The sequence below is a fragment of the Cnephaeus nilssonii genome, assembly GCF_951640355.1.
Source record: "Cnephaeus nilssonii genome assembly, chromosome: 9".
Taxonomy (NCBI): domain Eukaryota; kingdom Metazoa; phylum Chordata; class Mammalia; order Chiroptera; family Vespertilionidae; genus Cnephaeus; species Cnephaeus nilssonii.
In genome coordinates this window covers 40,883,189-40,906,501 of record NC_137080.1, presented here as the reverse complement: position 1 = coordinate 40,906,501, position 23,313 = coordinate 40,883,189, and the positions used below count along the sequence as shown (strand labels likewise).

The 23,313-nt window shown below is 35.6% G+C and overlaps 1 protein-coding gene across 6 annotated transcripts in view; it reads right to left on the bottom strand.

Annotated features, from left to right (window-relative positions):
- Positions 1 to 23,313, bottom strand: part of HACE1 (HECT domain and ankyrin repeat containing E3 ubiquitin protein ligase 1) — a 91,750-nt gene that overhangs the window by 32,914 nt on the left and 35,523 nt on the right. For 3 of the 6 annotated variants that reach the window (XM_079780841.1, XM_079780842.1, XM_079780845.1), the window contains 10 exons: positions 22,380 to 22,476; positions 21,444 to 21,545; positions 20,616 to 20,722; positions 15,039 to 15,285; positions 9,807 to 10,141; positions 8,643 to 8,711; positions 8,317 to 8,404; positions 2,869 to 2,980; positions 2,677 to 2,774; positions 2,409 to 2,496 (listed from right to left, as the gene is read on the bottom strand). In XM_079780841.1, the coding sequence (XP_079636967.1) occupies positions 2,409 to 2,496; positions 2,677 to 2,774; positions 2,869 to 2,980; positions 8,317 to 8,404; positions 8,643 to 8,711; positions 9,807 to 10,141; positions 15,039 to 15,285; positions 20,616 to 20,722; positions 21,444 to 21,545; positions 22,380 to 22,476 (1,343 nt within the window). The remainder of the gene's footprint in view (positions 1 to 2,408; positions 2,497 to 2,676; positions 2,775 to 2,868; positions 2,981 to 8,316; positions 8,405 to 8,642; positions 8,712 to 9,806; positions 10,142 to 15,038; positions 15,286 to 20,615; positions 20,723 to 21,443; positions 21,546 to 22,379; positions 22,477 to 23,313) is intronic. The other 3 variants (XM_079780843.1, XM_079780844.1, XM_079780846.1) reach the window with 1 other exon arrangement.

Genomic DNA, 23,313 nt, shown 5'->3' with positions numbered 1-23,313 from the left:
CCTTCTCTATGTACTTTCTGGGAAGTCTGGATTATTAAAAAGAATAGAATAAAAATCAAAAGAAAAAAATGGGGGAAAATATTCAGGAAACAAATAATAGTTTTTAACTTGGAAACTAGTTAAAACAGAATATAAATTCTATGATATGTTTTAAGTTCAAAATAAAAGCAACTGTGATACTCCCAGCTATTTTCATCGCTTCAGAAAAACTGTATTGTACAATTTATTCTTTGATTCCCGAAGCAGCATAAACACCAAAGGCCAAACTCTTGGCCACTATAGCATATTACTTGTCTAATGTAAGTATCTTAATTTAATTAGAAAGCAAGTTTTAAAGAGATTATTATAGACATTAGGTCTATTCAAACATTTCCCACATTTAGGAAATTTTAATTCTTAAATGTAATTCCCAAGGTCAACTATACATAAGAACAATTTCATCTAGATTTTAATCTGTTCATACTATGAACCTGAAAAGAATACTCATATGGTTTACAAAAAGGACAAATCACAATTTTTATAGTCTATGTGTTTCAATATATGCCCTACTATAAACTTATAGTATGAAGAAGTACCTCGACTAATGATTTCACACCAAATCTGTTTTTCAGGTATGGAACTACAACAGACTCAGAATAAAGGGCTATAAAGAAAAGAAATGCATCTAAAATACAATGTTTTAGCCCAGCCAGTGTGGCTCAGTGGTTGAGCGTCAACCTATGAACCAGGAGGTCAAGGTTCAATTCCCAGTTGTGGCACATGCCAGGATTATGGGCTCAATCCCCAGTGTGGGGCAGGAGGCAGCCAATCAATGATTCTCTCTCATCATTGATGTTTCTATCTCTCTCTTTCTCCCTTCCTCTCTGAAATCAATAAAAATATATTTTAAAAAATAAAAATAAAATACAATGTTTTAATGTTAAATCTTACATCAAAGATTAGGCCTAAATAATGAAATTTAATGCCACATTAATCTTGTAAAATTCAACAAATTCATCTCATAACAATCAAAGGAAACAGAGTTAAAGCAGGCAGTCCCATATCCTATATAATAAAAGCCTAATATGCAAATCAACCGAACGGCAGAATGACAGACGGAACAACTGGTCGCTATGATGCGCACTGACCACCAGGGGGCAGATGCTCAATGCCAAGGCTGGCACAAGTGGGGGCCCACTGATTGGCCTGCCGGTTGCCCCTCAGAGGGAGGCAACCGGCAGCAGTGGCGTTGGGGGGGTGGGGCCAGCGAGTGGGCCACACCAGGCTGGCCAAGGTGGGTGTGAGTGGGGAGGACCCCGACCACCCTGCTGGTCATCCCACAGATAAGCCCTGATGGCTGGCCAGGCCTAGAGACCCTACCCGTGCACAAATTTTGTGCACCAGGCTCCTAGTTCCTAAATAATTTCAAATACACCAAGTATATCTGAGGAGCCCATCACACAGGTGGATATCTACAGTGCCTAGCATCACTGCAGCCCTCCTCCACTTGCCTCTCTTAGAGTCACCCTTCTTATTCAAAGAAGCTGCACTGCTCATTTGGTTGGATGCAACCAGGAACTACAATTAATAATGCACTCTACCCTTATAAAAAAAATTTAAGCACTGGGAAAGAAAAAGTTTTCAGGGGAAAAAAGCAACTGTACATAGCATTTAAAAACTGAAATCCTACCTTCACTTAGATATGTCTCTATTAAGTTACAAAACTCTTAATTATTCCTCACACAGATGAGGCGGTACACTAATCATTTCCATTTAGCCTACAATGTCAAATTCAGTTCTGTTAAGTCACAAGTACCATTTCAACAGTTTTTTTATCTGTGTTAAATGGATAAATAAGAACTTCTTGGTTGTCAGGTCTTGACATTTAAAAAAGACTGAAAATTAAGTTACTATGCATAAGTAAATTGTAAGTTAACATTTGATACCATGATTTCTAGACTATGTTTGTTATAACCAATAAATTTTGAGACTTGGAAAATTAAATAGGGTTAGCAAATTTTAATTTTTTCAAATAAGGACTTGTATTATTTTCACATCCATCTACTATAACTATTTTACTAAAGGAAATTTTAACTCAAGAAAAGCAGACTAAGGGACAATCCTTAAAGTGAATAAATTTAGTTTTAGTTTACAAAGAGTTAATGAAGTTTCTTGGGGCCAGCACTAGTACTTGCGACAAGCATTGGAGAATCAACTGTTTAGAGGAAAGACTGCTAGACTGAGTCAGTTTCCATTCATTAACTGTGCTAACATAGACAAAAAACTCTGAATTTTGGTTTTCTTTTCTATGAAATGGGAATACCCCACCTATATTATAGGGCTACTATGGGAATAAAAGAATAAAATACACTGAAGTAGTTTGAAATGTGACAAGTCACAGAAAAAGTCATGGAGGCTGTACAACTTACCATCAGCTGACTGGGTAAACAATGCATAATCAGGATTGACTATCTCATTAGACAGAATATCAAACCATTCACGCACAACACCTTGACCCTGAGTTCAAGAAAATAAAATTAAGTATCAACAGAAATATATAAGATGGGGAAGATTTTATAAACAATAAAATTAAAAGCATATTAAATTTCTTCAGTTACCAATTAAATATTAAATTTTATTCAAGTGTATTTTAATCTTTTATATACATTGATCTTCACCACTTATGTTTATACCCACCATGCCTTCTTCTCCATGGAACCGTACAGCAATTCCTTGCTTTAGCTTTGCACAATTTGCTTTTGACACAACTTCACAGCTACTCCTAAAAATGGAATCTAAATATGCAGCGCTGGTTAACTGTACATATTAAAATTTACAATAGCTAGTGTTTGGGGCCTCACATGCACAGCATTTCTTTTGTAAGCATACCTCTGTGAACCAGCAGGATGTCATTCTCACTCACTGGCCTATGCACCATGTCTGAATCTGCTTGTCCTGAGTGCAGATGTTCATAGAACCATTCACAGCGATCTTTAAATGGCTGCCCCAACAAATAAGAGTAAAATACGTTAGTGTTTCAGTCACCTATTAAATTTACTTAACATGCTAAATACCCTTTCTACAAGTAATCATTGTTACACCTTTATTTATACCAAGTAGTTCTAGATAATGTCCTGACATTTCAACAACTATTTACAAAAAAGCAGAGCATGGCTGAAATACTTTGACTATCTAAAGAGTGTATTTATTAAAATTCCTTGCATTTTTGCCCAGCTGGTGTGGCTCCGTGGTTGAGCATGCACCTATGAACCAGGAGATCAGGGTTCGATTCCCAGTCAGGGCACATGCTCAAGGTTGTAGGCTCGATACCCAGTAGGGGGTGTGCAGGAGGCAGCCGATGGATGATTCTCTCTCATCATTGATGTTTCTATCTCTCTCTCCCTCTCCCTTCCTCTCTGAAATCAATAAAAATATATTTAAAAATAAATAAAAATAAAATGCCTTGCATTTTCAACAGCAAAGACTTGACAAATTAGATTATATCTAAGAACTTAATGTCATATATGTAATTAAATATATTTACTCTCATTTTCTCTTAAACCCAAAAAGGCTTATAAAAAATGAATTTTCACATCCAGAAAAATTATGTCTCATGTTCCATTTAATTTTTCATGAAAATAATCTTTTACATCTAACTTTATCCTTATTTCTAACCTCTGAATACATGCAGCAACCAAAAAAGAATTTGTAACCCCTTTCTTTCCTTCTTCTTTCCCTTTCTCCACCCTAAAAATTAAAGAATACGACCTCTTAAACAGTAAAGAAAGTCTCTACCTTTTGTTCATTTGCCAGATATGCAACTGCATGTTATTTGTAATTTTTTTATGATTACTCAGAAATTATTGCTGAGTAGCCAGCATATGCCAACACTGCAGGTAACATAAGAGCTATAAAAATCTCAAATTCTTTGCTAAAATTTTTTAATATAGTTAAAGAGATGAAACTAGCATTAGAACAATACATATATAATAAGTTCTAAATAGTGAAGTACAATAAACTAGAGTGCATTAAGAATGTAAAAAAATTAAGAATCCTCTCAGAACTTTAGTTTTCCCACCTGTAAAATAGGGGAAATAATACCTTAAGTGATAATTGTGAGGATTAAGTGAAATAATGCATATATAAGGCATAATAATAATTATAATAATAAATTAGCTAACATTTATTAAAGTACCTATAAGTTTTAAGCACTTTAGATGCATTTTGACATGTAATCCTCACAACATTATGAGGAAAAGGGACTCTTACTGTCCTTATTTCACAGAAGAAAAAATGCAGCATCCAGAGGTTAACTTGTAGAAATACTTAACACCCAAAATGCTCAAAGGGAGGTGTTGTTCTTATTATCTCTCATAACAATGTTAAAATTATTGTTAATAAGATTTAAAATTATGTTAAAATGCCCTTGCCATTATAAGATATTAAATATTAAACTATATCTTTAATCTATAAAATGTGAACCAAAAAATAAAAGCAAATGACAATTTTTAAAGTAATTCAAATGGAACATAAAAAAATATAAAATTCTACCTTTAAAAGCTAATAAGATATATGTAAGATCAAAGCATCCACATACATGTACACACACCTACAAAGCCAAAGGGCAGATTTTTGTATGTAAACTTTCTCAGTACCTGCATTTCCATAAAATAATTCACAAAACAGGACTGATTATAGAGGTTCCTCTTATTAGCATTTGTACAGCAATACAAAATGTTTCTCCCTTTAACTACAAGCCACCTGAAAACCACCAAACAGAACAAGAAGTCAATCCCTTAGCAGAGATCGTTTTTGTTTTTAACTGTTTTTTGGAACAGCCTCCAAGTTACAGAAAATTTCTAAGTATAGTAGAATACAAAGTATTTCTTTTTCCTGATGTGAGAGTAAGATGCCAACATGATGTCCAGTCAAGTTTAAAAACTTCAGTGTGCATTTCCCACCACCAAGAGAATTCTTCTACATACCAGAAAACTGTCAAAATCAGAAAATTAATGGCCACATTACTACAGTGTATCTAATCCTTAGACCTAATTCAAGTTTTGTCCTTTTCCTAATAATGTCCTTTATAGCGCAATACCTCAAGAATTTTATTTAGTTGTCCTGTCTCATTCTGGTAGAGTTTTTCATTGTTTTCTTAATTTTAATGACCTCAATACTTTTAAAGATTGCAGGTCACTTATTCTGTTAGTATGTCTGATGTTTTCTCATGATTAAATTCAGGGTGTGCATCTTTGGCAGGAATATTAAAGAAGTGATGCCATGTTCTTCTCTGTGCGCCAAGTCAGCTGGCACACTGATAGTTCTGCTTTGGTCACTGCCAAATGTGCCCACTGTAAAGTTTTTTTGTTTGTTTATTTTTATTTTAATCCTCGTCTGAGGATATGTTTATTAATTTTAGGGATATAGATACAGAGAGAGAGACAAAGACAGAGGAGACATCGATTGGCTGACTCCCATATTCACTCCAACTAGGGATCGAACCCACAACCTACGTATGTGTCTTGACCAGGAATTGAATCCACAACCTTTTGGTGTACAGGATGACACTCCAACCAACTGAGCCATCCAGCCAAGGTGGTAAAGGCCTTTTTTAAATCTTTGTAATTTGTAAGTATTCTATAGGGACATACTTTGAGACAGTAAAAATATCCCTCACACCATCAAACTTGCCATGTATTCATTAATTTTTTCAATACAGACTCATGAGTTGGTTGTATTTATAATATTTTGCCATCATTATTTATTTTGATGGCCAAATTGTTCCAGATTTGGCCAGTGGAGTACATTCAAGCTGGTTCTGAGCCATTTTTAATTCTGAGTCATTATAATTCTTTAAAAATTTTTCTTGCACATAAGATGTTCCAGACTCATCTGTACTTTCACTGACCCAGCCCTGGGATTAGTCATTTCTCCAATGAGTCCTGATTCATTAAGAACAGTATTTAGAGACCAAGAACTGGATGCTAGGTTAGCTATATCTATCTACATTAAAAATTATAAGCTCACACTGCCATTTCCAATTCCACTCCAAAGGCACATGGTTTACTCTATTTTCCTCCGTTTTGTAACTCCTTTCTCCAACAATGAGAAACAAAGCTCCCAATATATTCACTATACTTACTTATTTGAACAACCTGTATGTAGCTTACATGAACTGTTTGTTCACTGCATGCATGCCCTGCACCCCACTTGGGCTTTGTCAAACTACTCTGAGCCGCTGTCACCACCCTCCACACTGGACATTCTCCATATGCCAATGCAACTCGCATACTCCATGCTGAGGCCCTCTTCTACACAGACACCCTCCTTACCACACCCAAGCTCCAAACACCATAAGGGGAACACCACAATGTTTGAGGGCACCTTCCTCACTCTGGTCAGGAAACAAAATACTAGTATTCTGTGGGTCCAAGAGGTGGATAAGGTAGATAGCTGATGCAGATGCTTTTTGACTGAATTGTTCAGAAAAGGAAGGGATAAAGGAAGTGAAAAGCAAAGACAATATTAAAAAATAGCAAACTACATCTTTCAAAAACTAAGTTTCTTTCACCCATAATCTCATTTGCCCTAGAATGGAGTCACACAATTAGGTTAAGAAAATGAACTTAAGAACCAGACAGATTTTTAAATTCTGGTTCTCCCACTTAGTGCTGAATAACTTAACGTACTTAACCTCTTTAGCTTAGTTAAGAGTACCCATCTCACATGATTATTATAAAAATAAAATAACCCATGTAAAATAATGTATGGTACCTGGCCTGAAGTTAGCATTAAATAAATGTAAGTTATTATTACTACCTTCTCTTTTACATTACCATTATTAAACAGATGTCAAAGGATACCGATAGACATTTGCATAATCTTATAAGATTTAGTTCTTAGCTTTATTTAACTTCTGAAAGAATCCGTGTCCCTAAAGACATTTAAACACACCTGTAGTACTTATCCTATTACTACTAACCAAACCACAGCCTGCAGTCTATCCTACATTTCTGACAAAGTGTTTCCTAAAATTTTGCCAGGGTCATGTCATTCTCCTAAGGCAAAGCTATCACTGGCTCCTGCCACAATAGCAAACAAAGATTCTTTAATATAGCAGTCAAGGTTAAACAAAGGATGACCTAAATCTGCCTTTCCAGAATTATATCTCATTCCTCACCTACACAAAATTTCTGCTTCAACCACCTACATGTCCATATCTTAACTAGAATGTTCATCTTCCCCATTTATTCTCTTCAAATTTTGCATGTTTTTCAAGGTCTAGTTTAAAAACCATCTCCTTTTTGAACTTCCCCTGGATTATAGCAGCCAGAGCAAATGCTTCATCCCTTAAATGCCTGAAGAACCAGGTAGTACTGTAATTACTATCTTATAGGTACATTTATTATCTCCTCTGCTAGACTAAATTAAGATCCTCTAGGACAGTGGTCAGCAAACTCATTAGTCAACAGAGCCAAATATCAACAGTACAACGATTGAAATTTCTTTTGAGAGCCAAATTTTTTACACTTAAACTTCTTCTAACGCCACTTCTTCAAAATAGACTCGCCCAGGCCGTGGTATTTTGTGGAAGAGCGACACTCGCGAGCCGCAGTTTGCTGACCTCGGCTCTAGGAGAAAGGATACATGTCTTCTACCTCCAAAACAACTACCATTAATTGAACATATATGCCAGTCACTATTTAATACTCTTAATAGTTTTATGAGGTTTATCTCTATTTTACAGAAGAAGAACCAAAACTCAAAGAAGCTGGAACTGTGCCCAAAGTCACATAGCTGTTAAGTAGTAAAACAAGCTTTTTCTAACACAATACATGAATCAGGAGATATGTGGAATGAACCCTGGCAGGGGAAAGGTTCTCTGGTCAAATAAATTTGGAGAATTAACAAAGTTAGATCACTCTTTTAAGTGGAGGGCTTCTCAAAGCCTTTAACGTGATGCTGATAAACTTCATAAATCTCCAACAGGGCATATTTCCCAAAGGTATTTGGGGATAAAATCTTTTTCTCAAGGACCATGAGCTTTATAGGGCTAGTGTTCCATGAAGCTCATTTCAGGAAATGTGGAAACGTGTTCTGTTATCTTTGAACAGCCACTGCACGTAGGACCTCAATACACGTTTCTTGAGGAAGAAAAATTACTCCTCATACTAAACAAACATACTAACATAACTTCAGATATTAAAGAATAAGGTAATTTTACTCCTTAATAGTAGGAGGTCTCACGTATAATAATTACTTCACTAAACAGTACTCACATTTAGAAAGTCAATTTTCACTAAACAGACTAAAAACAAGATTAAGAGAAATTTATACCTGGGCTTTTATGATATGCATAAATCTTGACATCAACTCAGGACATTCAAGGAGGAAGTGAAAGTGGTCAAATATAATTTTGGGATTTCTGAAAGAAAAATACATTTTTTTTAAATGAACAGAAACGATGACTAGCATTAAGTGAAATGCAGATTTAGATATATGGATACTGAAACAGAAGAGTAACACACCGGCAATACTTTCACTTGTCACTGAACATTATTTTAATAGTTTAACAGAAGTAACATTTTTTCTGTTGAGATGAAAACATAAGTAAAGAAAAAAAAAGGCTACAAAGGCAGTCCATGAATCCAAGGAAGCCTTACCTGTTAACAAAGCATTTTAAGACTTCATCGTGTTTGCAGACAAATTCGATGAAACGAGGTGAAGTCATTCTGTGGGGAGTAAAAAAACAAGTCAGAACACACAGACAAAAGCTGATGATATGGCAAATTTGAAAACTATGTATTGAACTGGACTGGCTTCTAGACAAAAATTGGGTTTGGATCGTCTTAACAAATTTAAAAAATTGAGGCATGTCTACCCAATCTATAAAATGAAAAAAATATAAAATTTTCATTAGCATATAAACAAGTGACTTTTTTAAAACCTTGAAATGTTAATAAGCATCTCTGGTCTATACATTTCAAATACATAATAAAGTGATCCTATACAAAGTGGCATTCAGCATTCCTCATGCTAATAACTTACAAAATGCCTACCAAATAATTCTAGATCGGTATGAATATCCGAAAACTAGATCAGAATAGAACTTAAAATCAACCAATTACCAGCTGTTTTTTACTGAAATTACAAAAAATAAAATAAAAAATCATAGCATTGCTTCATCTATCAGAGAAGCAATAAGCATGCCATGTAAGCCTTGACAGTTGGGTTTCCCGTTTTGTAATGCAGGCGCCTGACTTAAGTTTTGGTTGCCAAGGCTTCCGCTTCAAAGAGGCATACACTTCAAAGATGGCTATCTTCAATAAACACATTGCCAGCCACCCAACTAGATAAGAGCCAGGCCACCTCCCCCCATTGAGGCTCCTTTGTTTTAGAGATCTTGGTTGACTTGGATAACTGACCATTTAGGCCACTTGTTTTCTTTCTCTTCCCACACTTTAAATTCCCACTCTTATGTTTTAAATTCACCAATAAAGACTGAGCACCAGAAAACCCCCACCTTCGACCCCCCAAAAAGCAGAACACCAGGCCCATACCCATACTGCTTGTGCGCTAGCTCTCTAGTGGGCCACGCTCTGGCTCGCGCTCTCTCCCTGTGACCTCGCTGTGTGGCCCCAGGTGTGCCATGTAATTTCCAGACCTTGTAAGTAATAAACCTTTTTTTTTTTTTTCAAAGTTTCCTGATGGTTATTGCTGAAGGGCGCCTTGCAATCATAATAAGAACCACAAGGGCTGGTCCAGCCACCAGATTGGTTATTGATAGGCTGAGACCTGCACAAAAAACAAAGCAGAAACCCTCTTACCCTGGAGGCATCTGACAAGAACAGCACATGTAAAAAGCTTGAATGACAGCACTTAGCCGGTTAGCTGTCATAGAAATAACATCCTGACAGTCTGCACCGGCTTCCTGTTTCCCTCCTAGAGCATCTGGTTTAGATTCCCTGGTGCCAGTGGATAGATTTTCATAGCTCCCAGGTCCTGGAGGTTCAAATGGAGGAATGGAAGTACCATCTTGATCTTGGCCTTTTTGTTTTAGTAAAATAGAAGTGATATCCGTTGAGTCCTTTTTGTTTTTCATCAGTTCTGTAGCTATTAAAACTAGCCATTCATCTAATGAGTGCCAAAGCAATTCAAGAGGCTGCGAGAAAAAGAAAAGTTTTTTTTAAAAAAGTATCATTCTGAAACTCCAGCCAAGCAAATATTATAAAAGAGAAAATTTACTCTAGATACTACTATCTTCCCTAATGTGACAGCAATCCCTATAGGTAAGTAACAAAAAGTTATGAATGTCATATAAATGACAATTTCTCCATTTATAATGAAAACTTAATTTGCATTTATGCATTCCTTGGAATAAAAAGGGAAAACTAAAACCTAACAAAAAATATATAAGCAATCTTCTTTTAAAATTTTTTATTTCGTTTTAAAAGCATACATACATATTCCAGTGGGTTCTTATTTTCATTCCTTTATAGAGATATAATTGGCATAAATATTGTATAACTTTAAGGTATACAATGTGATTATTTGATACATGTATACATTGCAAAATGTGTACCATAATTTAATTTTTTTATTCTTATATGATCACAGAATGCTATAATCAATCCAAATCATGTATTTTGAAAAGACACACCCTTACTACAATACTTCAACTAAAAGAAATAATATTACTTTTAAAAACCACTATGGGGAGAGATTATGCAACAATATTTGGAACCTTAGAATATGTTTAAATAACCTGTTCTGCCAGAAAATTATTTCCAATTATTACCTAACAAATCCCTCTGCTACATCTTTAGCCTTCCTCCAGGTTTCCATAACATTCTCTTTTTTAGAATATTTGACTTATTAAATTTACAAACAATTAAATCACCCTTAAGTCTCCACTTTAAATGTAAAACCAAAAAGCAGAAAACAAAATAAAATAAAACACCCACTACCATCAACAAAAACCTAATTCACTCATTCAGCAAGCATTTAATTAGTACGCACTTGGTAAACAGGTAAGCAAAAGGAGAAACTAATTATACCCTTTCTGAGGCTGACATTAGCGCCCTCTTCCCCACAAGAGGGCTTTTCCATGATTAGGCACAGGCTGCAGCTGGAAGATTCAGTGTCCCTGAGCTGCTTAAAGGAGAGGCAAAAGAACTGGCTGCCACAAACAATGACATAATACCTTCACTGAAATGTCTTTTCTTTTTTTTCTAATCCTCACTGGAAGATATGTTTCTTGATTTGAGAGGGAGAGAAGAAGAGAGGAATAGAGAGAAACAACGATGGGTTGTTTCCTACACTCACCCTGACCTGGGGTCAAACCTGCAATCTGGGCATGTGACCTGACCAGGAATCAAACCCACAACCTTTTGGTGTACAGGATGATTCTCCAACCAATTGAGCCACCTGGCCAGGGCTTCACTGAAAATGTCTTTAATTCTAATCCTGATTCAAGTCTGAGTCAATAGTTTCAGTTCATGAGCAAAACATTAAACCTGCTATAAAAGATGAAAAGAACTTATGTCAACAAAACTATTTAGCTTTACATCAGAAAATGAACTTCCAAAACAGAAAGAACAGTTGGTGATGATGTAAAACTGTTTGAAACAAAAGGAAAAAGGAATAATAGGCCTCTAAATGAGAATGGCTGAAACCTAGAAAATCAACCATTGGATGGAGATGAGCCTAAGGCAGGAAATGATTCCTGCTGCTCAAGCAGACGAGAGCACTGAGCCTGAACCTATCACAATCCTATTTTCAAATACTGGCATGTTCAAAAATGCAAAGCAAAATTTGAATAATCCAGAATACAAAAAAAAAAAAAAAGAAGTTTCCAATAAAGGAACACAGCATAGAATTAAAAGAGAATGAGGGGAAAAAAGAGAAGTAGTTAAGTCATCTTAGGCCTTTCTTTTCTCTCTTTACCAGCTTTTCATTTTTCATTCACGTGCTCTAAAACAAAATCCCAACCTTGAGGTAGTTTTACTTAGGGAGTTATCACTTAAAGATTTGTGCAGAAAATCCATTCCTCAACCACAAAAGAATACTGTGAAAATAACTTTAATTTCTAACTGTGGTAGTATCAGCCACAGACAAAAAAGATTATAATACATTTTAAAAATTAAAAATAAATCATTGTAAACCATATCTATGATGCTTTCTCTACTCATAAATAATGATAAAAACATTAGACAAAATACAAAGCACTGTACAGATCAACTGCTACTGAAAAATGAGTTAATGACTATGGGAAATATGAGGCGGCTTCTTGGCACTATGGAAATATTGCTTCATTTCAAATTATTGAGTGATCTTCACCACAGAATTACATTCTCCCTATAGTAACAATGACAATCATATATAATTTTTAAAACATTTGTATATGTAATCCCAACTTGCAGAAAAATTAGAAATTTTTCAAGATCCACATGCCAAAGTAAGATACAAATCTGACAGGAAAACATTACTAACTTTACTAAGTCCATTAATAGTATCTTGAATTCTTGTAAGTCTGACAATTCTCATCTTGATAATGTCAAATGCCACAACTCAAAAGGTAAGATTTTAAAGTTAGACGTTTCTCAATCTTTCTTGGCTTCCAATTTTTCCCAATTATACTTCTATGAAACTGCTAATAGTCGCAGCTTACTATTCACAATAGCATATCAAGATTCAGGAAGCCTAAACTGTCTGGCCCATGTTCATCCCTCTTCTAAACCAGAACTCCCTCCTCCTACAGATGCCCCGAGAGTTCCATGGCACTAGATAAAAATCTCTTAACACTAAAAAACTAGCTAAGTGTTCAGACAAATTTAAAGGACTTCTAAGATAAATGAGAAAACTAATAACAGGATGTTAAATAATTTCACCTACTAAAAACACATGGCCTATAACCTTATTCATTTTAAAGGAAAACCTGTTAGTTAATTTTAATAGAGGGACATACTACCTAATTAATGAAATAGAAAGTGGGGATCAATTGCTACTTTAGAAAAATGTAGTAAAAATTAAAATGATATTTCCAATTTAACATTACAGCAACTCAGCAAATGTATAAAAATTTTTACAACTTGAATCATCCCATCTTGAAGAGAAGACCTTATATACATAAATGACAATGTAACTTCTATTTTTATTCTTAAAGTGGAGAGCTAAGTTTTACAATAAAAATGTTTTAACAAAGTGGCAGATCAAAATTTAAGAGAAGATAAGTGATCAGAGGCAAAAGTAGTTGTCAATAATGCAGAAAATAATGACTTAAAAAGAAATAAAAATACTAACAAATAAAGTAAAAGACATACATATATGTGTGTGTGTGTGTGTGTGTGTGTGTGTGTGTGTGTGTGTGTGTGTATATATATATATAATTGATATATACAATAAAAATACAGAGTCTGGATTCCATGAAAAAAAAAAAAACTAAAGAAAAACAGTGATATCGTTTTCTACTCAGTTACATATGTACTGACTAGGTAGGTAAAAAACTAACAAGCATTTAATGCCTACAGAGAGGCTACTCAGCACATACTTATTTTCTGATATCAGCAAATAGATGGCAAATTCAAATTTTAACTAAAAAAAAATCAGACAATAGTGAATATAATGGTGACCATATCTATACATGATTTGATTTTTCTATTCATAATTATAAATGAGTAGCAAGAATGAGTAGAAAATAAAATCAGTGGTAGATTCAGTAACTAACAGCATGAGCACGTTAAGAATAACTTCATGTAAAGTGAATGTTTCAGCAGTAAAACTCACTTAAAGCAGCACTGGAAAAACAAGGAATCAATAATATAGATTAGAATTTTACACAGACAATAAATTATCACTCCTAATGTTCGAGGAAGTGGTGGTATGTGAAAAGCCAAAATCTGAATTACAATAAGATGCATAACTTCCTTCTTCCAGGAGGTGGCACAATAGGGAAAGAAAAAAGAAGAGGAAAAAAGTGAGATCTCTTTCCAATACTAATTTAAAAAAAGAGAAAGGCAAGGAAGAGAGAAAGAGAGAGAGAGATCTCTCTAGCTCCTGAAGCAGACAAACAGATGCAGAGATACTTATACATACCTTCCTAAAGGCTATCAGACCTATTCTAAGTATTAAGGAATCTACTAGTGTCAAAATGCTTACAAACCATTTATTTGTGTCTGCCAAAATTTTCCATGTAAGGATCATTTAGCAAAACTCAATATAACTTCATATTTTTACAGACAGTAAAGCTGTCAATCATAACTCGTTTTGGAGAAAGTGGCACATAAAAGCGGTTCTATCAGTTTTTGGATAGAGAACCTATATTTACACTCAACAGACTGTTTAAGAAAATATGTCTTTATGAACCCAAAAGCAAATTTTATACTATAAAAATTTCACAAGATAAAATACCTTTAAAAAATAATATGGAAAGTTATTAAATTACACATTTGTCCAAAATCTGAGTTACCTGAAAATATAATGCCATAAAAAAGCATTAATAATAGCAATTGCAGCCATGTTCCTTTTGTTTACTTCATAAAATTATCATTTAACACGAGTAGCAACACTGCCTTGGGTTTTATATGGAATCATTCTTCCAAGGATTCCATCCATAAATGTGCTTATATAACAGGAGCAACTGAAGCAACACAAAATGTTTAACAAAATACATCTCAATGATTCTTCCTTGAATTATCCCAGGAATTAACTGTTGGTACCCAGTAACTGAAAGTAAAATTACTCTGAAAACATATACACACATAATAATAAAATCTAAATAAAAACTCACAGTTTCTTTCCTTCTGAATAAGTAACATTTTTTAAAAACATAATGGCTGCATATGCCACCTTAAAACCCTATAGTCTGATTAAAATTAGATTTGGTCATGTTTAACATTAAGTATCTTTACCCTTAGAATAAAACACTAAAGGAATTAAAAGTTTACTTGTAAGAAAAATATAAAAGCTCACCAATTGAGACTTGCTGTTGATTAAACAGAGATGAAAGGAGGAAGGTGTGTCCTAACTTAAAAAGTGATACAGGTATGAACCAAACTTACGTCCTGTGTATGAGGTTTCTGATTAATGAATGCATGCTTTGTCAAATTCATCTCTTTTACGTCTATCTTCATAACAACGTCATATACTTTTCTGACCTTGAACACCTGGCTTCTTGGTGTTTTATTCCCGTTGTAGCCCATATCGATTCCATTACTGGGAGAGGAAGGACCAATTCGAAAGACATGACAAAATATCCTCACAATCCTTAAAAGGCTCTTCATTTGAGCATCATAATTACTAGACAGGCTAAAAATAAAAATTAAAATATGAAAAGATTAGATAGAATAAAATAAATTACATTTTAAAATACCTATTTTAAAACATTTTCATGAATTGGCCATCTGTTTCATAATCTAACAAGTAAAATTCCTTTCCTATCTTAACAGAGAACAGAATGTTTTAATAGGAAGTTACCAAATATATATTACTTTGATTGCATATGAACAAATTATTAATTTTTAATATAACCAATTCATCAGAATATAACCAATGATCAAAGCATAAAATATATAAATATTTGTTTTAAGTACCTGATCTAGAGTTATCTTAAGATAAGAAGTATTTTCTTACAATGGAATCTTAAAATCATCAACTATTAATATAGCCTAATAATTTTATATTACTTTACCTAGTTTAAACTTCTTCCAAGCTAATTGCTTGGTCTAAAAAAATGTTATTTTTCATTTTCCAGCCAGTGAAATATCTCTTTTGTATGATACAAAAAGATTATAAAACCCAAACTTCACCATACCCTTCTCAGTTGATTATAAAATAACTTCTTTTCAAGCCACCAGGTCTCAATATAAAAGTTTCAAAATTAATTTCCTAATTTAAAGCCCCATCTACCACCTTTGGTTTTTATGAGAGTACACCTCCATTCAGTGTCCTACTTAGCAAAGGTTGTGATTTCTCTGTTCATTTACACATTGTTAACTATCTTTACCTCAATCACAAATATAAAGGAAGATAACGCATTTAATGAAACAAAATATATGTGAAAAGGCCCTCAGTAAGTATTTATTATCTTTATCAAATACTCCTAGAATCAGTTAGACAAAAGGCTATTCATTTTTCAAAAGTGCGCTAAGTAACAGCTCAATTATCACTAATTAATATATATTTATTTTCTTGAAATTTCTATTAAAGTAAATGGCCAAAATTACATTACCTTGGGTTTAAAAAACACAAAATGATTCACAAATTAATAAATGAAAGGCAAACTGCAAAAATACCATTAAACATAATATTAAATGTCAATTGTAATTTAATTTTAATTTTAAATATTATTTATTATTATATAAATTGGAAGGGGGAAATAATTTGTATTTAAGATTCTCTTAAGAATCTACCTTGGTAGCTGTGAGATAATAGTAAATGTATCTACTGGTCACTCCCCCAGTTCCTGGGGAGCTCCTAAAACCCTTATCATTTCCTAAGTGGTTAGAGCACTAGGAGCATCTTTTGTTCTAACAGTTGATCTTTGATGTCAATTCCTAACACAGAAACCCTATATCTCTTGGAATTTCCTGGCTGAGAGCACTGTCTGTTGTTCTACTGATGTGACTCTTGGTGGGCTCCAGGATAGAATGGAAGCTGGTCACGAGAAAGACCAAGCCATGATTAGAAGCTTGGAATTTTCAGCGCCCCCTTACCCCAGACCCATTCTCCAGAGAGAGGAGAGGGGCTGGAAGTGGTGTTAATGTTTCACATGCTTATGTGACAAAGCCTCCATAAAAAGCCAAAACATACGCGTTTGGGAAGCATCCAGGTTGGTGATCATATCCATGTACCAGAAGGATGATGTAACCAACTCCATGGGGACAGAAGCTCCTGTGCTCAGGACTCTCCCAGACCTTGCCCGAAGTATCTCTTTAACTAGCTATTCATCTATATCCTTTCTCATATCCTTTAATAAACTGGCAAATGTGTTTTCTTAAATGTGTGAGCTGTTCTAGGAAATAATCCAATCCAAGGGGGAAAAGGTCATCAGAACCTCTGCTTTGCAGTCAAGTCAAACAGAAGTTATGGGTAAGCTGGGGACCTACTATTTGGGAGTAACATCTGAAGTGGGGGAGGGGAGCCTTGTGGGACTGAGCCCTTAACCTGTGGGAACTGATGCTATCTCCAGGTAGATAGTGTCAAAATTGATTTAAATTGTAGGACACCCGGCCCAGTTAGTGTGGCTTAGTGGTTGGGCATTGACCCAGGAACCTAGAGGTCACCAGTTTGATTCCCAGTCAGGGCACATGCAGTAGAAGGCATACAGGAGGCAGCCAATAGATGATGTTTCTCATCGATGTTTCTATCTCTCCATCCCTCTCCCTTCTTCGCTCTCTAAAAATCAATAAACACATATTTACAAATAATAATAAATACATTGTAGGACACCCAGCTGGTGTTGCAGAACTGCTTGGTGTAGGTAATAAGTGTTATGAGTGTGGTAGTGATAGGAGAGTAAAGGAGAAACACAGAAGGAAGACTAGTGTTCTCAAAACAGTAGCAATTCTAATAATACTAACAATCAATACTCACTACTAATCCCAACAAAAGTCCATAACATATTCTATAAAGCATTTGAAAAGTAGCATTGTAAGTACAGACAGTACAGTTTAGCAAAGTAGCTTTAAAACTTGTACTGGCAATACCAGTAGATCCCTTTTTCCTACCCTGCTTCCACTGTTCCATTAACCTCCTTGTTGATTTTAAGAGCTAGATTGAAATCTAGGAGCTGCTTTTTATAAGCAAGGGTATGATCCTGGATCTTCTATGTATTAGCCTGGCATATAATTGAACTTCACCATTTTCTTATAGGTAACACAGAGATACTAGTAATAATATCTAAATTACAAGGTTATTATGAGGTTTAAATAAAACAATGCATGTGAATGTTCCTTAGCTTAGTACCTACTTAATAAGTATAAAAGATTAACTTAAAATAAAAACATACATACATAAAAACATAAATGCTTTCTGATTACTGAAGAAGAGCTGAAAATGGGACAAAGATTTAGGTAGAAAAAACAAGTAAATTTTCTAATGTAGGAAAACAGGTTAAAGGTATTATGAGGGTATTTAAAATAATCATCATTACCTCTAGCATTTTCCATTTATATCATCACAACTATTATCACTGTCATCTCCTCTACATGTGCCTGGCACTTCAAAGCACCTTATTATTTCACTAGAGGCCCGGTGCACGAAATTCGTGCACAAGGGGGGGGGGGGTCCCTCAGCCCAGCCTGCACGCTATCCAATCTGGGACCCTTTGAGGGATATCCGACTGCCCCTTCTGGCCCGATCCCACAGGGAGTCAGACATTCCTCTCACAATCCAGGACTGCTGGCTCCCAACCGCTCGCCTGCCTGCCTGCCTGATTGCCCCTAACCGCTTCTACCTGTCAGCCTGATCACCCCCTAACCACTCCCCTGCCAGCCTGATCGACACCCAAATGCTCCCCTGCTGGCCCGATTGCCCCTAACTGCCCTCCCCTGCTGGCCTGGTCACACCTAACTGCCCTCCTCTGCCGGCCTGGTCGCTCTAACTGTCCTCCCCTGCAGGTCTGGTCGCCCCAAACTGCCCTCCCCTGCTGGCCCGGTCACCCCTAACTTCCCTCCCTTGTCAACCTGGTCGCCCCTAATTGTCCTCCCCTGCAGGCCTGGTCGCCCCCAACTGCCCTCCCCTGCAGGCCTAGTTCCCCCCAACTGCCATTCCCTGCAGGCCTGGTCACCCCCAACTATCTTCCCCTGCCGACCTGGCCGCCCCTAACTGCTCTCCCCTGCTGGCCTAGTCACTCCCAACTGCCCTCCCCTGCTGGCCTGATCACCCACAACTGCCCTCCCCTGATTGCCATCTTGTGGTGGCCATCTTGTGTCCACATGGGCGCGGCCATCTTTGACCACGTGGGGGTGGCCATCTTGTGTGTTGGAGTGATGGTCAATTTGCATATTACCTCTTTATTATATAGGATTCTTACAACAATTCATTAAGACATTTACTATAATTTTTCAAAAAGGAAATAAAATCCTGATTGGACTGTAAATTAAACATAGGGAGAGATCTTGTCTGTATTTTTCACAAGCACCTAGCAGATGGTCTGGTGGATAGATAGTAGGCACTCAAAAATAAGTATTAGATGGCCCTGGCCAACGTGGCTCAGTTGGTTGGGCATCGTCCTATGCACCAGAGGTTGCTGGTTCAATTCCTGGTCAGAGCACATGCCTAGGTTTTGGGCTTCATCCCCAGTAGGGGGGTGTGCAGGAGGCAGCTGATTGATGTTTCTTTCATTGATGTTTCTCTCTCTCCCTCTCCCTTCCTCTCTCTCTCTAAAATCAATAAAAACATATTTTGAAAAAAATTAAGTATTAGACAGATGGGTGGATGATGGGGAAACTATGAAAAGTTACTTGCTGAGATCACAGTAAATGGTGATGTCTGGATTTATACCTGAGTCTGGTGTAAATGTTTTTACTTAGTATGTCTGAATCTTAGAAAGTCCTTATCCAATAAGTAGATTAATGGAAATGACTAAATAAAAAGAGAGCATTATGTCAAGCTGGAATTCAATGACTCTTACAGAGTCTAAAGTAGTCTCAGAGGTAAAAATAGATTTTAAAAATTACCAACTGGTATACAGAGTGAAACTACTGAAGAAACACTTAATGGCTGAAAGAACACAAGAAGGTGACCTAGCAAAGATCCTTTTGAGTAAATAGTAGAGAATGTGATTCTGGTCTGCAGTATATGGAAAGTGTGAAGAAAGACATAAGAAAAGGGCTAACATAATAGATTTGACAATGTAGCTGATTTATAGAAGCAAAATGTAACTGGGAGGAAGAAGTCCGGTTGCAACTAACCAAGGTAAGGGAAGACCATGACCTATTAAGACTATTAATGTATTAAGAATAGAAGTGAAAAGACTATTACAAAGTGGAAATCATCCAAATTAGAAGTGGTCTAAATTTATAAGCTACAAAATAGCACATTAACCATTTCTAAATGGCTGTTTATTCCTAATTGGAGTAGCTAACCACATACAAAGAAGTGTAGTTGCAGGAAAATGTAATATATATAAATGGAAATATTATAAAGGCATTAACTCCATGGACTGAGAACCACATAATCTTTGGAAGGAATAAAGAATTGGAAAGGGGGAGAGTTCAAGGAGAAAATTTTATAAGGAATCATTAGGGTACACTGAGAGGTTGAACACTAGTGTATAGCCAATTTTATATATTAGTTATCAAGATTCCTCAATTACTTTCTTGATTCTTCTTACTGCACATTTTACTTACATGATTGTTCTAAGCAATCATGTTGTAAAATTCTAGACACATATGTCCAAATCCACTTAAGTCCCTAGTGTTACCTCTTTATGGAAACTAAAGTCTCCTTAGTAAAAGTTGATTGCCCTGGTCCTTTAAAACAAAACACACAAGGATGTGTCAGCAAATTTTTAGAACATCTTACCACTGATAAAAGGCATCCACCAAAATAAACTATTCCCAGAAATGCCGAAAAGGAGATAAAGCTGACAGATATTGTTAACTATTGATCTGTTTATATTTTGAAACACTTACCTAAGCAGTTTATGACCATTTGTTGTGGCAACCTCAGCAAGGCTGGTTAAAATCTTTAGGTACTGGCTTTCACTTTGCTGAGACAAATGTTCTAGAACTTGCCGTAACTAAATTTTTTACAAATAAAAAAATGTGATTATATAAACTTTATCAAGAAATTAAGTACCTATTAGTTTAATAAGTATCCCCAAGCCAATTAGCTGAAATCAAGTCCTTTACAGTTATTTTGTCTTGCATAAATTCAAAGCTAATATAGAGATAAGATGACCTAAAATCTTTGCTCACAATCACCTAGAAAGCAATAAAAAAATAGAAATAGAACAGAAATCACCAAGTTTATTTATAGAAATTTAATTCTAAAATTTAAGAGAAATATAAATGCTGCAATTTTTCAGAGTAGAGCTATTCTAAATACAGATCTCAATAAACTAGTGATTACCAATCATAACATGATATTCCTTAGATTCTTTCTCTCTAGCTATGGGGAATATTCTAATTATCTTTAGAAGAAACCAAAGACCCAGAGGAAAGAAGATTCATAGGGCCAAATATTAGCACAAAGTTTATTAATTATTATATAATTCATATTTATCCTATAATACAGATAACAAATTTATTATTACAAATATTAAAATATTCATATTATAAGTTATTATAATATACATATTTACATTATTCATGTTTGTAATGTACATTGTTTATAAATAATATTAACATTATTATAAATATTTATAATAATATGATTAAGAAACACATTTGTAAATTGCCATATATGTTAAACATGCATAAAGCTTGTTCATTTACAGGCTACTAGCACAATTGCATTACCATGTTTTCTCGGAGATCTTCATTCTGTGTCATTTGAATAATTGTCTGGAAAAGCCTAGGGTGATATTGAATTAATACTTCACAGGTCTCTCCATATCCACCCTAAAAAATATATTTGAAATTATCTGGGTTTAAAAACAAAGTTCCTAAAGGAAAACGTATAGACAGCACAGATAAAGAGCTTGGTTCACACTTTAGAAGGCAGTCCATCACAAGTCCAGACCACCCACACCCTGACTAAACAGCTGTAAGTCAGAAGTTCCTCAATTCCTCTTTGAGTTTGATAATTTGCTAGAAGAGCTCACAGAATCCAGGGAAACACTTTACTATTACCTGTCCATTATATAGGATACAACTCAGGAGTAGCCAAATAGAGGAGATTCATAGGGCAAGGTATGTGGGAAGGAGCACAGAGCTTCCATGCCCTCTCTGGGCATGTCATCCTCCCAGCACTTTAACACAGTCACCAACCCAGAAACTCTCTGAGAACCCCACTATTTATGGTGTTTAGGAAAGTTCCATTATATAGGCATAATTGATTAAATTACTGATCATCAGTGACTGATTTCAAGCTCCAGCTCCTCTCCCCTCCCCAGGAACAGAAGAAGAAGCTGCCCTCTAATCCCGTGGTTGGCTCCTCTGGCAACCAGCCCACATCCTGAAGCTATCTAGGGGCTTTCAGCCACCAGTCCTCTCATTAATATACAAAAAGACATTCTTACATTCTGGAGAACCCAAGGGTCTTAGAAGCTCGTGTGTCATAAATTGAGATAAAGACCAATATATATTTTCTTATATCACTGTTCCTTTTAAAGAACATATTCTTTACAGAATAAAAATCTTTGTACCCACCCTCTCATTTGAGAAAAAAACATTATTTTATCAGTCTCTTTCTATTATAAAGTAAGGGGCTAAGAATAGATATTAACAACATACTTGTACACATAAATCCAGAGGGGTTACTCCATTTTTATCTGGCAGATATTTGGCTCCTCGTAATAGAAGAATCTGTGCTGTGTCTCTCTGACCATGACTGTACAGAAAGAGAACCAAGTTAAAAATATAATTGTTTTAATTTGGTCTTTTTCTACGAATTATGGACAGTTAATATGAATCGAGGATTAAGAATTTTTAAGAATTGAGAGGAAGATCTGAACTACATCCTCAACAATCAGGAAAACATTCCTCAATGTTAAGTCATACTTTCACTATGTAGGTAAGAAAATGACCTATTAAATATGAGTATTGAACTTGAGACACCTTACCTACAATAAATCATAATATTTTGGGATAAATAACTGCTACTGAAGACTGTGCTTTGGTTTCTTTCTTCCAGTCACTTCCTTCTCAACTCTAATCATATTTGCTTAACAATCTTTGTTCAAAGAGATCCAATGTTTGCTAGGTAAAAACTTAGTGATGCCACCCTAGCCGGTTTACTCAGTGGTTAGAACATTGGCCTGCAGACTGAAGGGTCTCAAGTTCTATTCAGGTCAAGGCTTGGTTGCAGGCTTGATCCCCTGCGCCAGGGCACATGCAGGAGACAACCAATCCATGTGTTTCTCTCACATCAATGTTTTTCTGTCTCTCCCCCCTCTCTAAAAATCAATGGAAAAAATATCCTCGGGTGAGGATTAACAACAACAACAAAAAACTTAGTGATGCCCTCGCCTGGTGGCTCAGTTGGTTGGAGCATCATCCCATCCACCAAAAGGTCGTGGGTTCGATTCCTGGTAAGGGCACATACCTAGGGCACAATCTCTGGTTGGGGCACATATGGGAGGCAACCAATTGATATTTCTCTCTCACATTGATGTTTCTCTCTCTCTCTCCTCCCCCCACCTTCCTCTCTCTCTAAAATATCAATAAA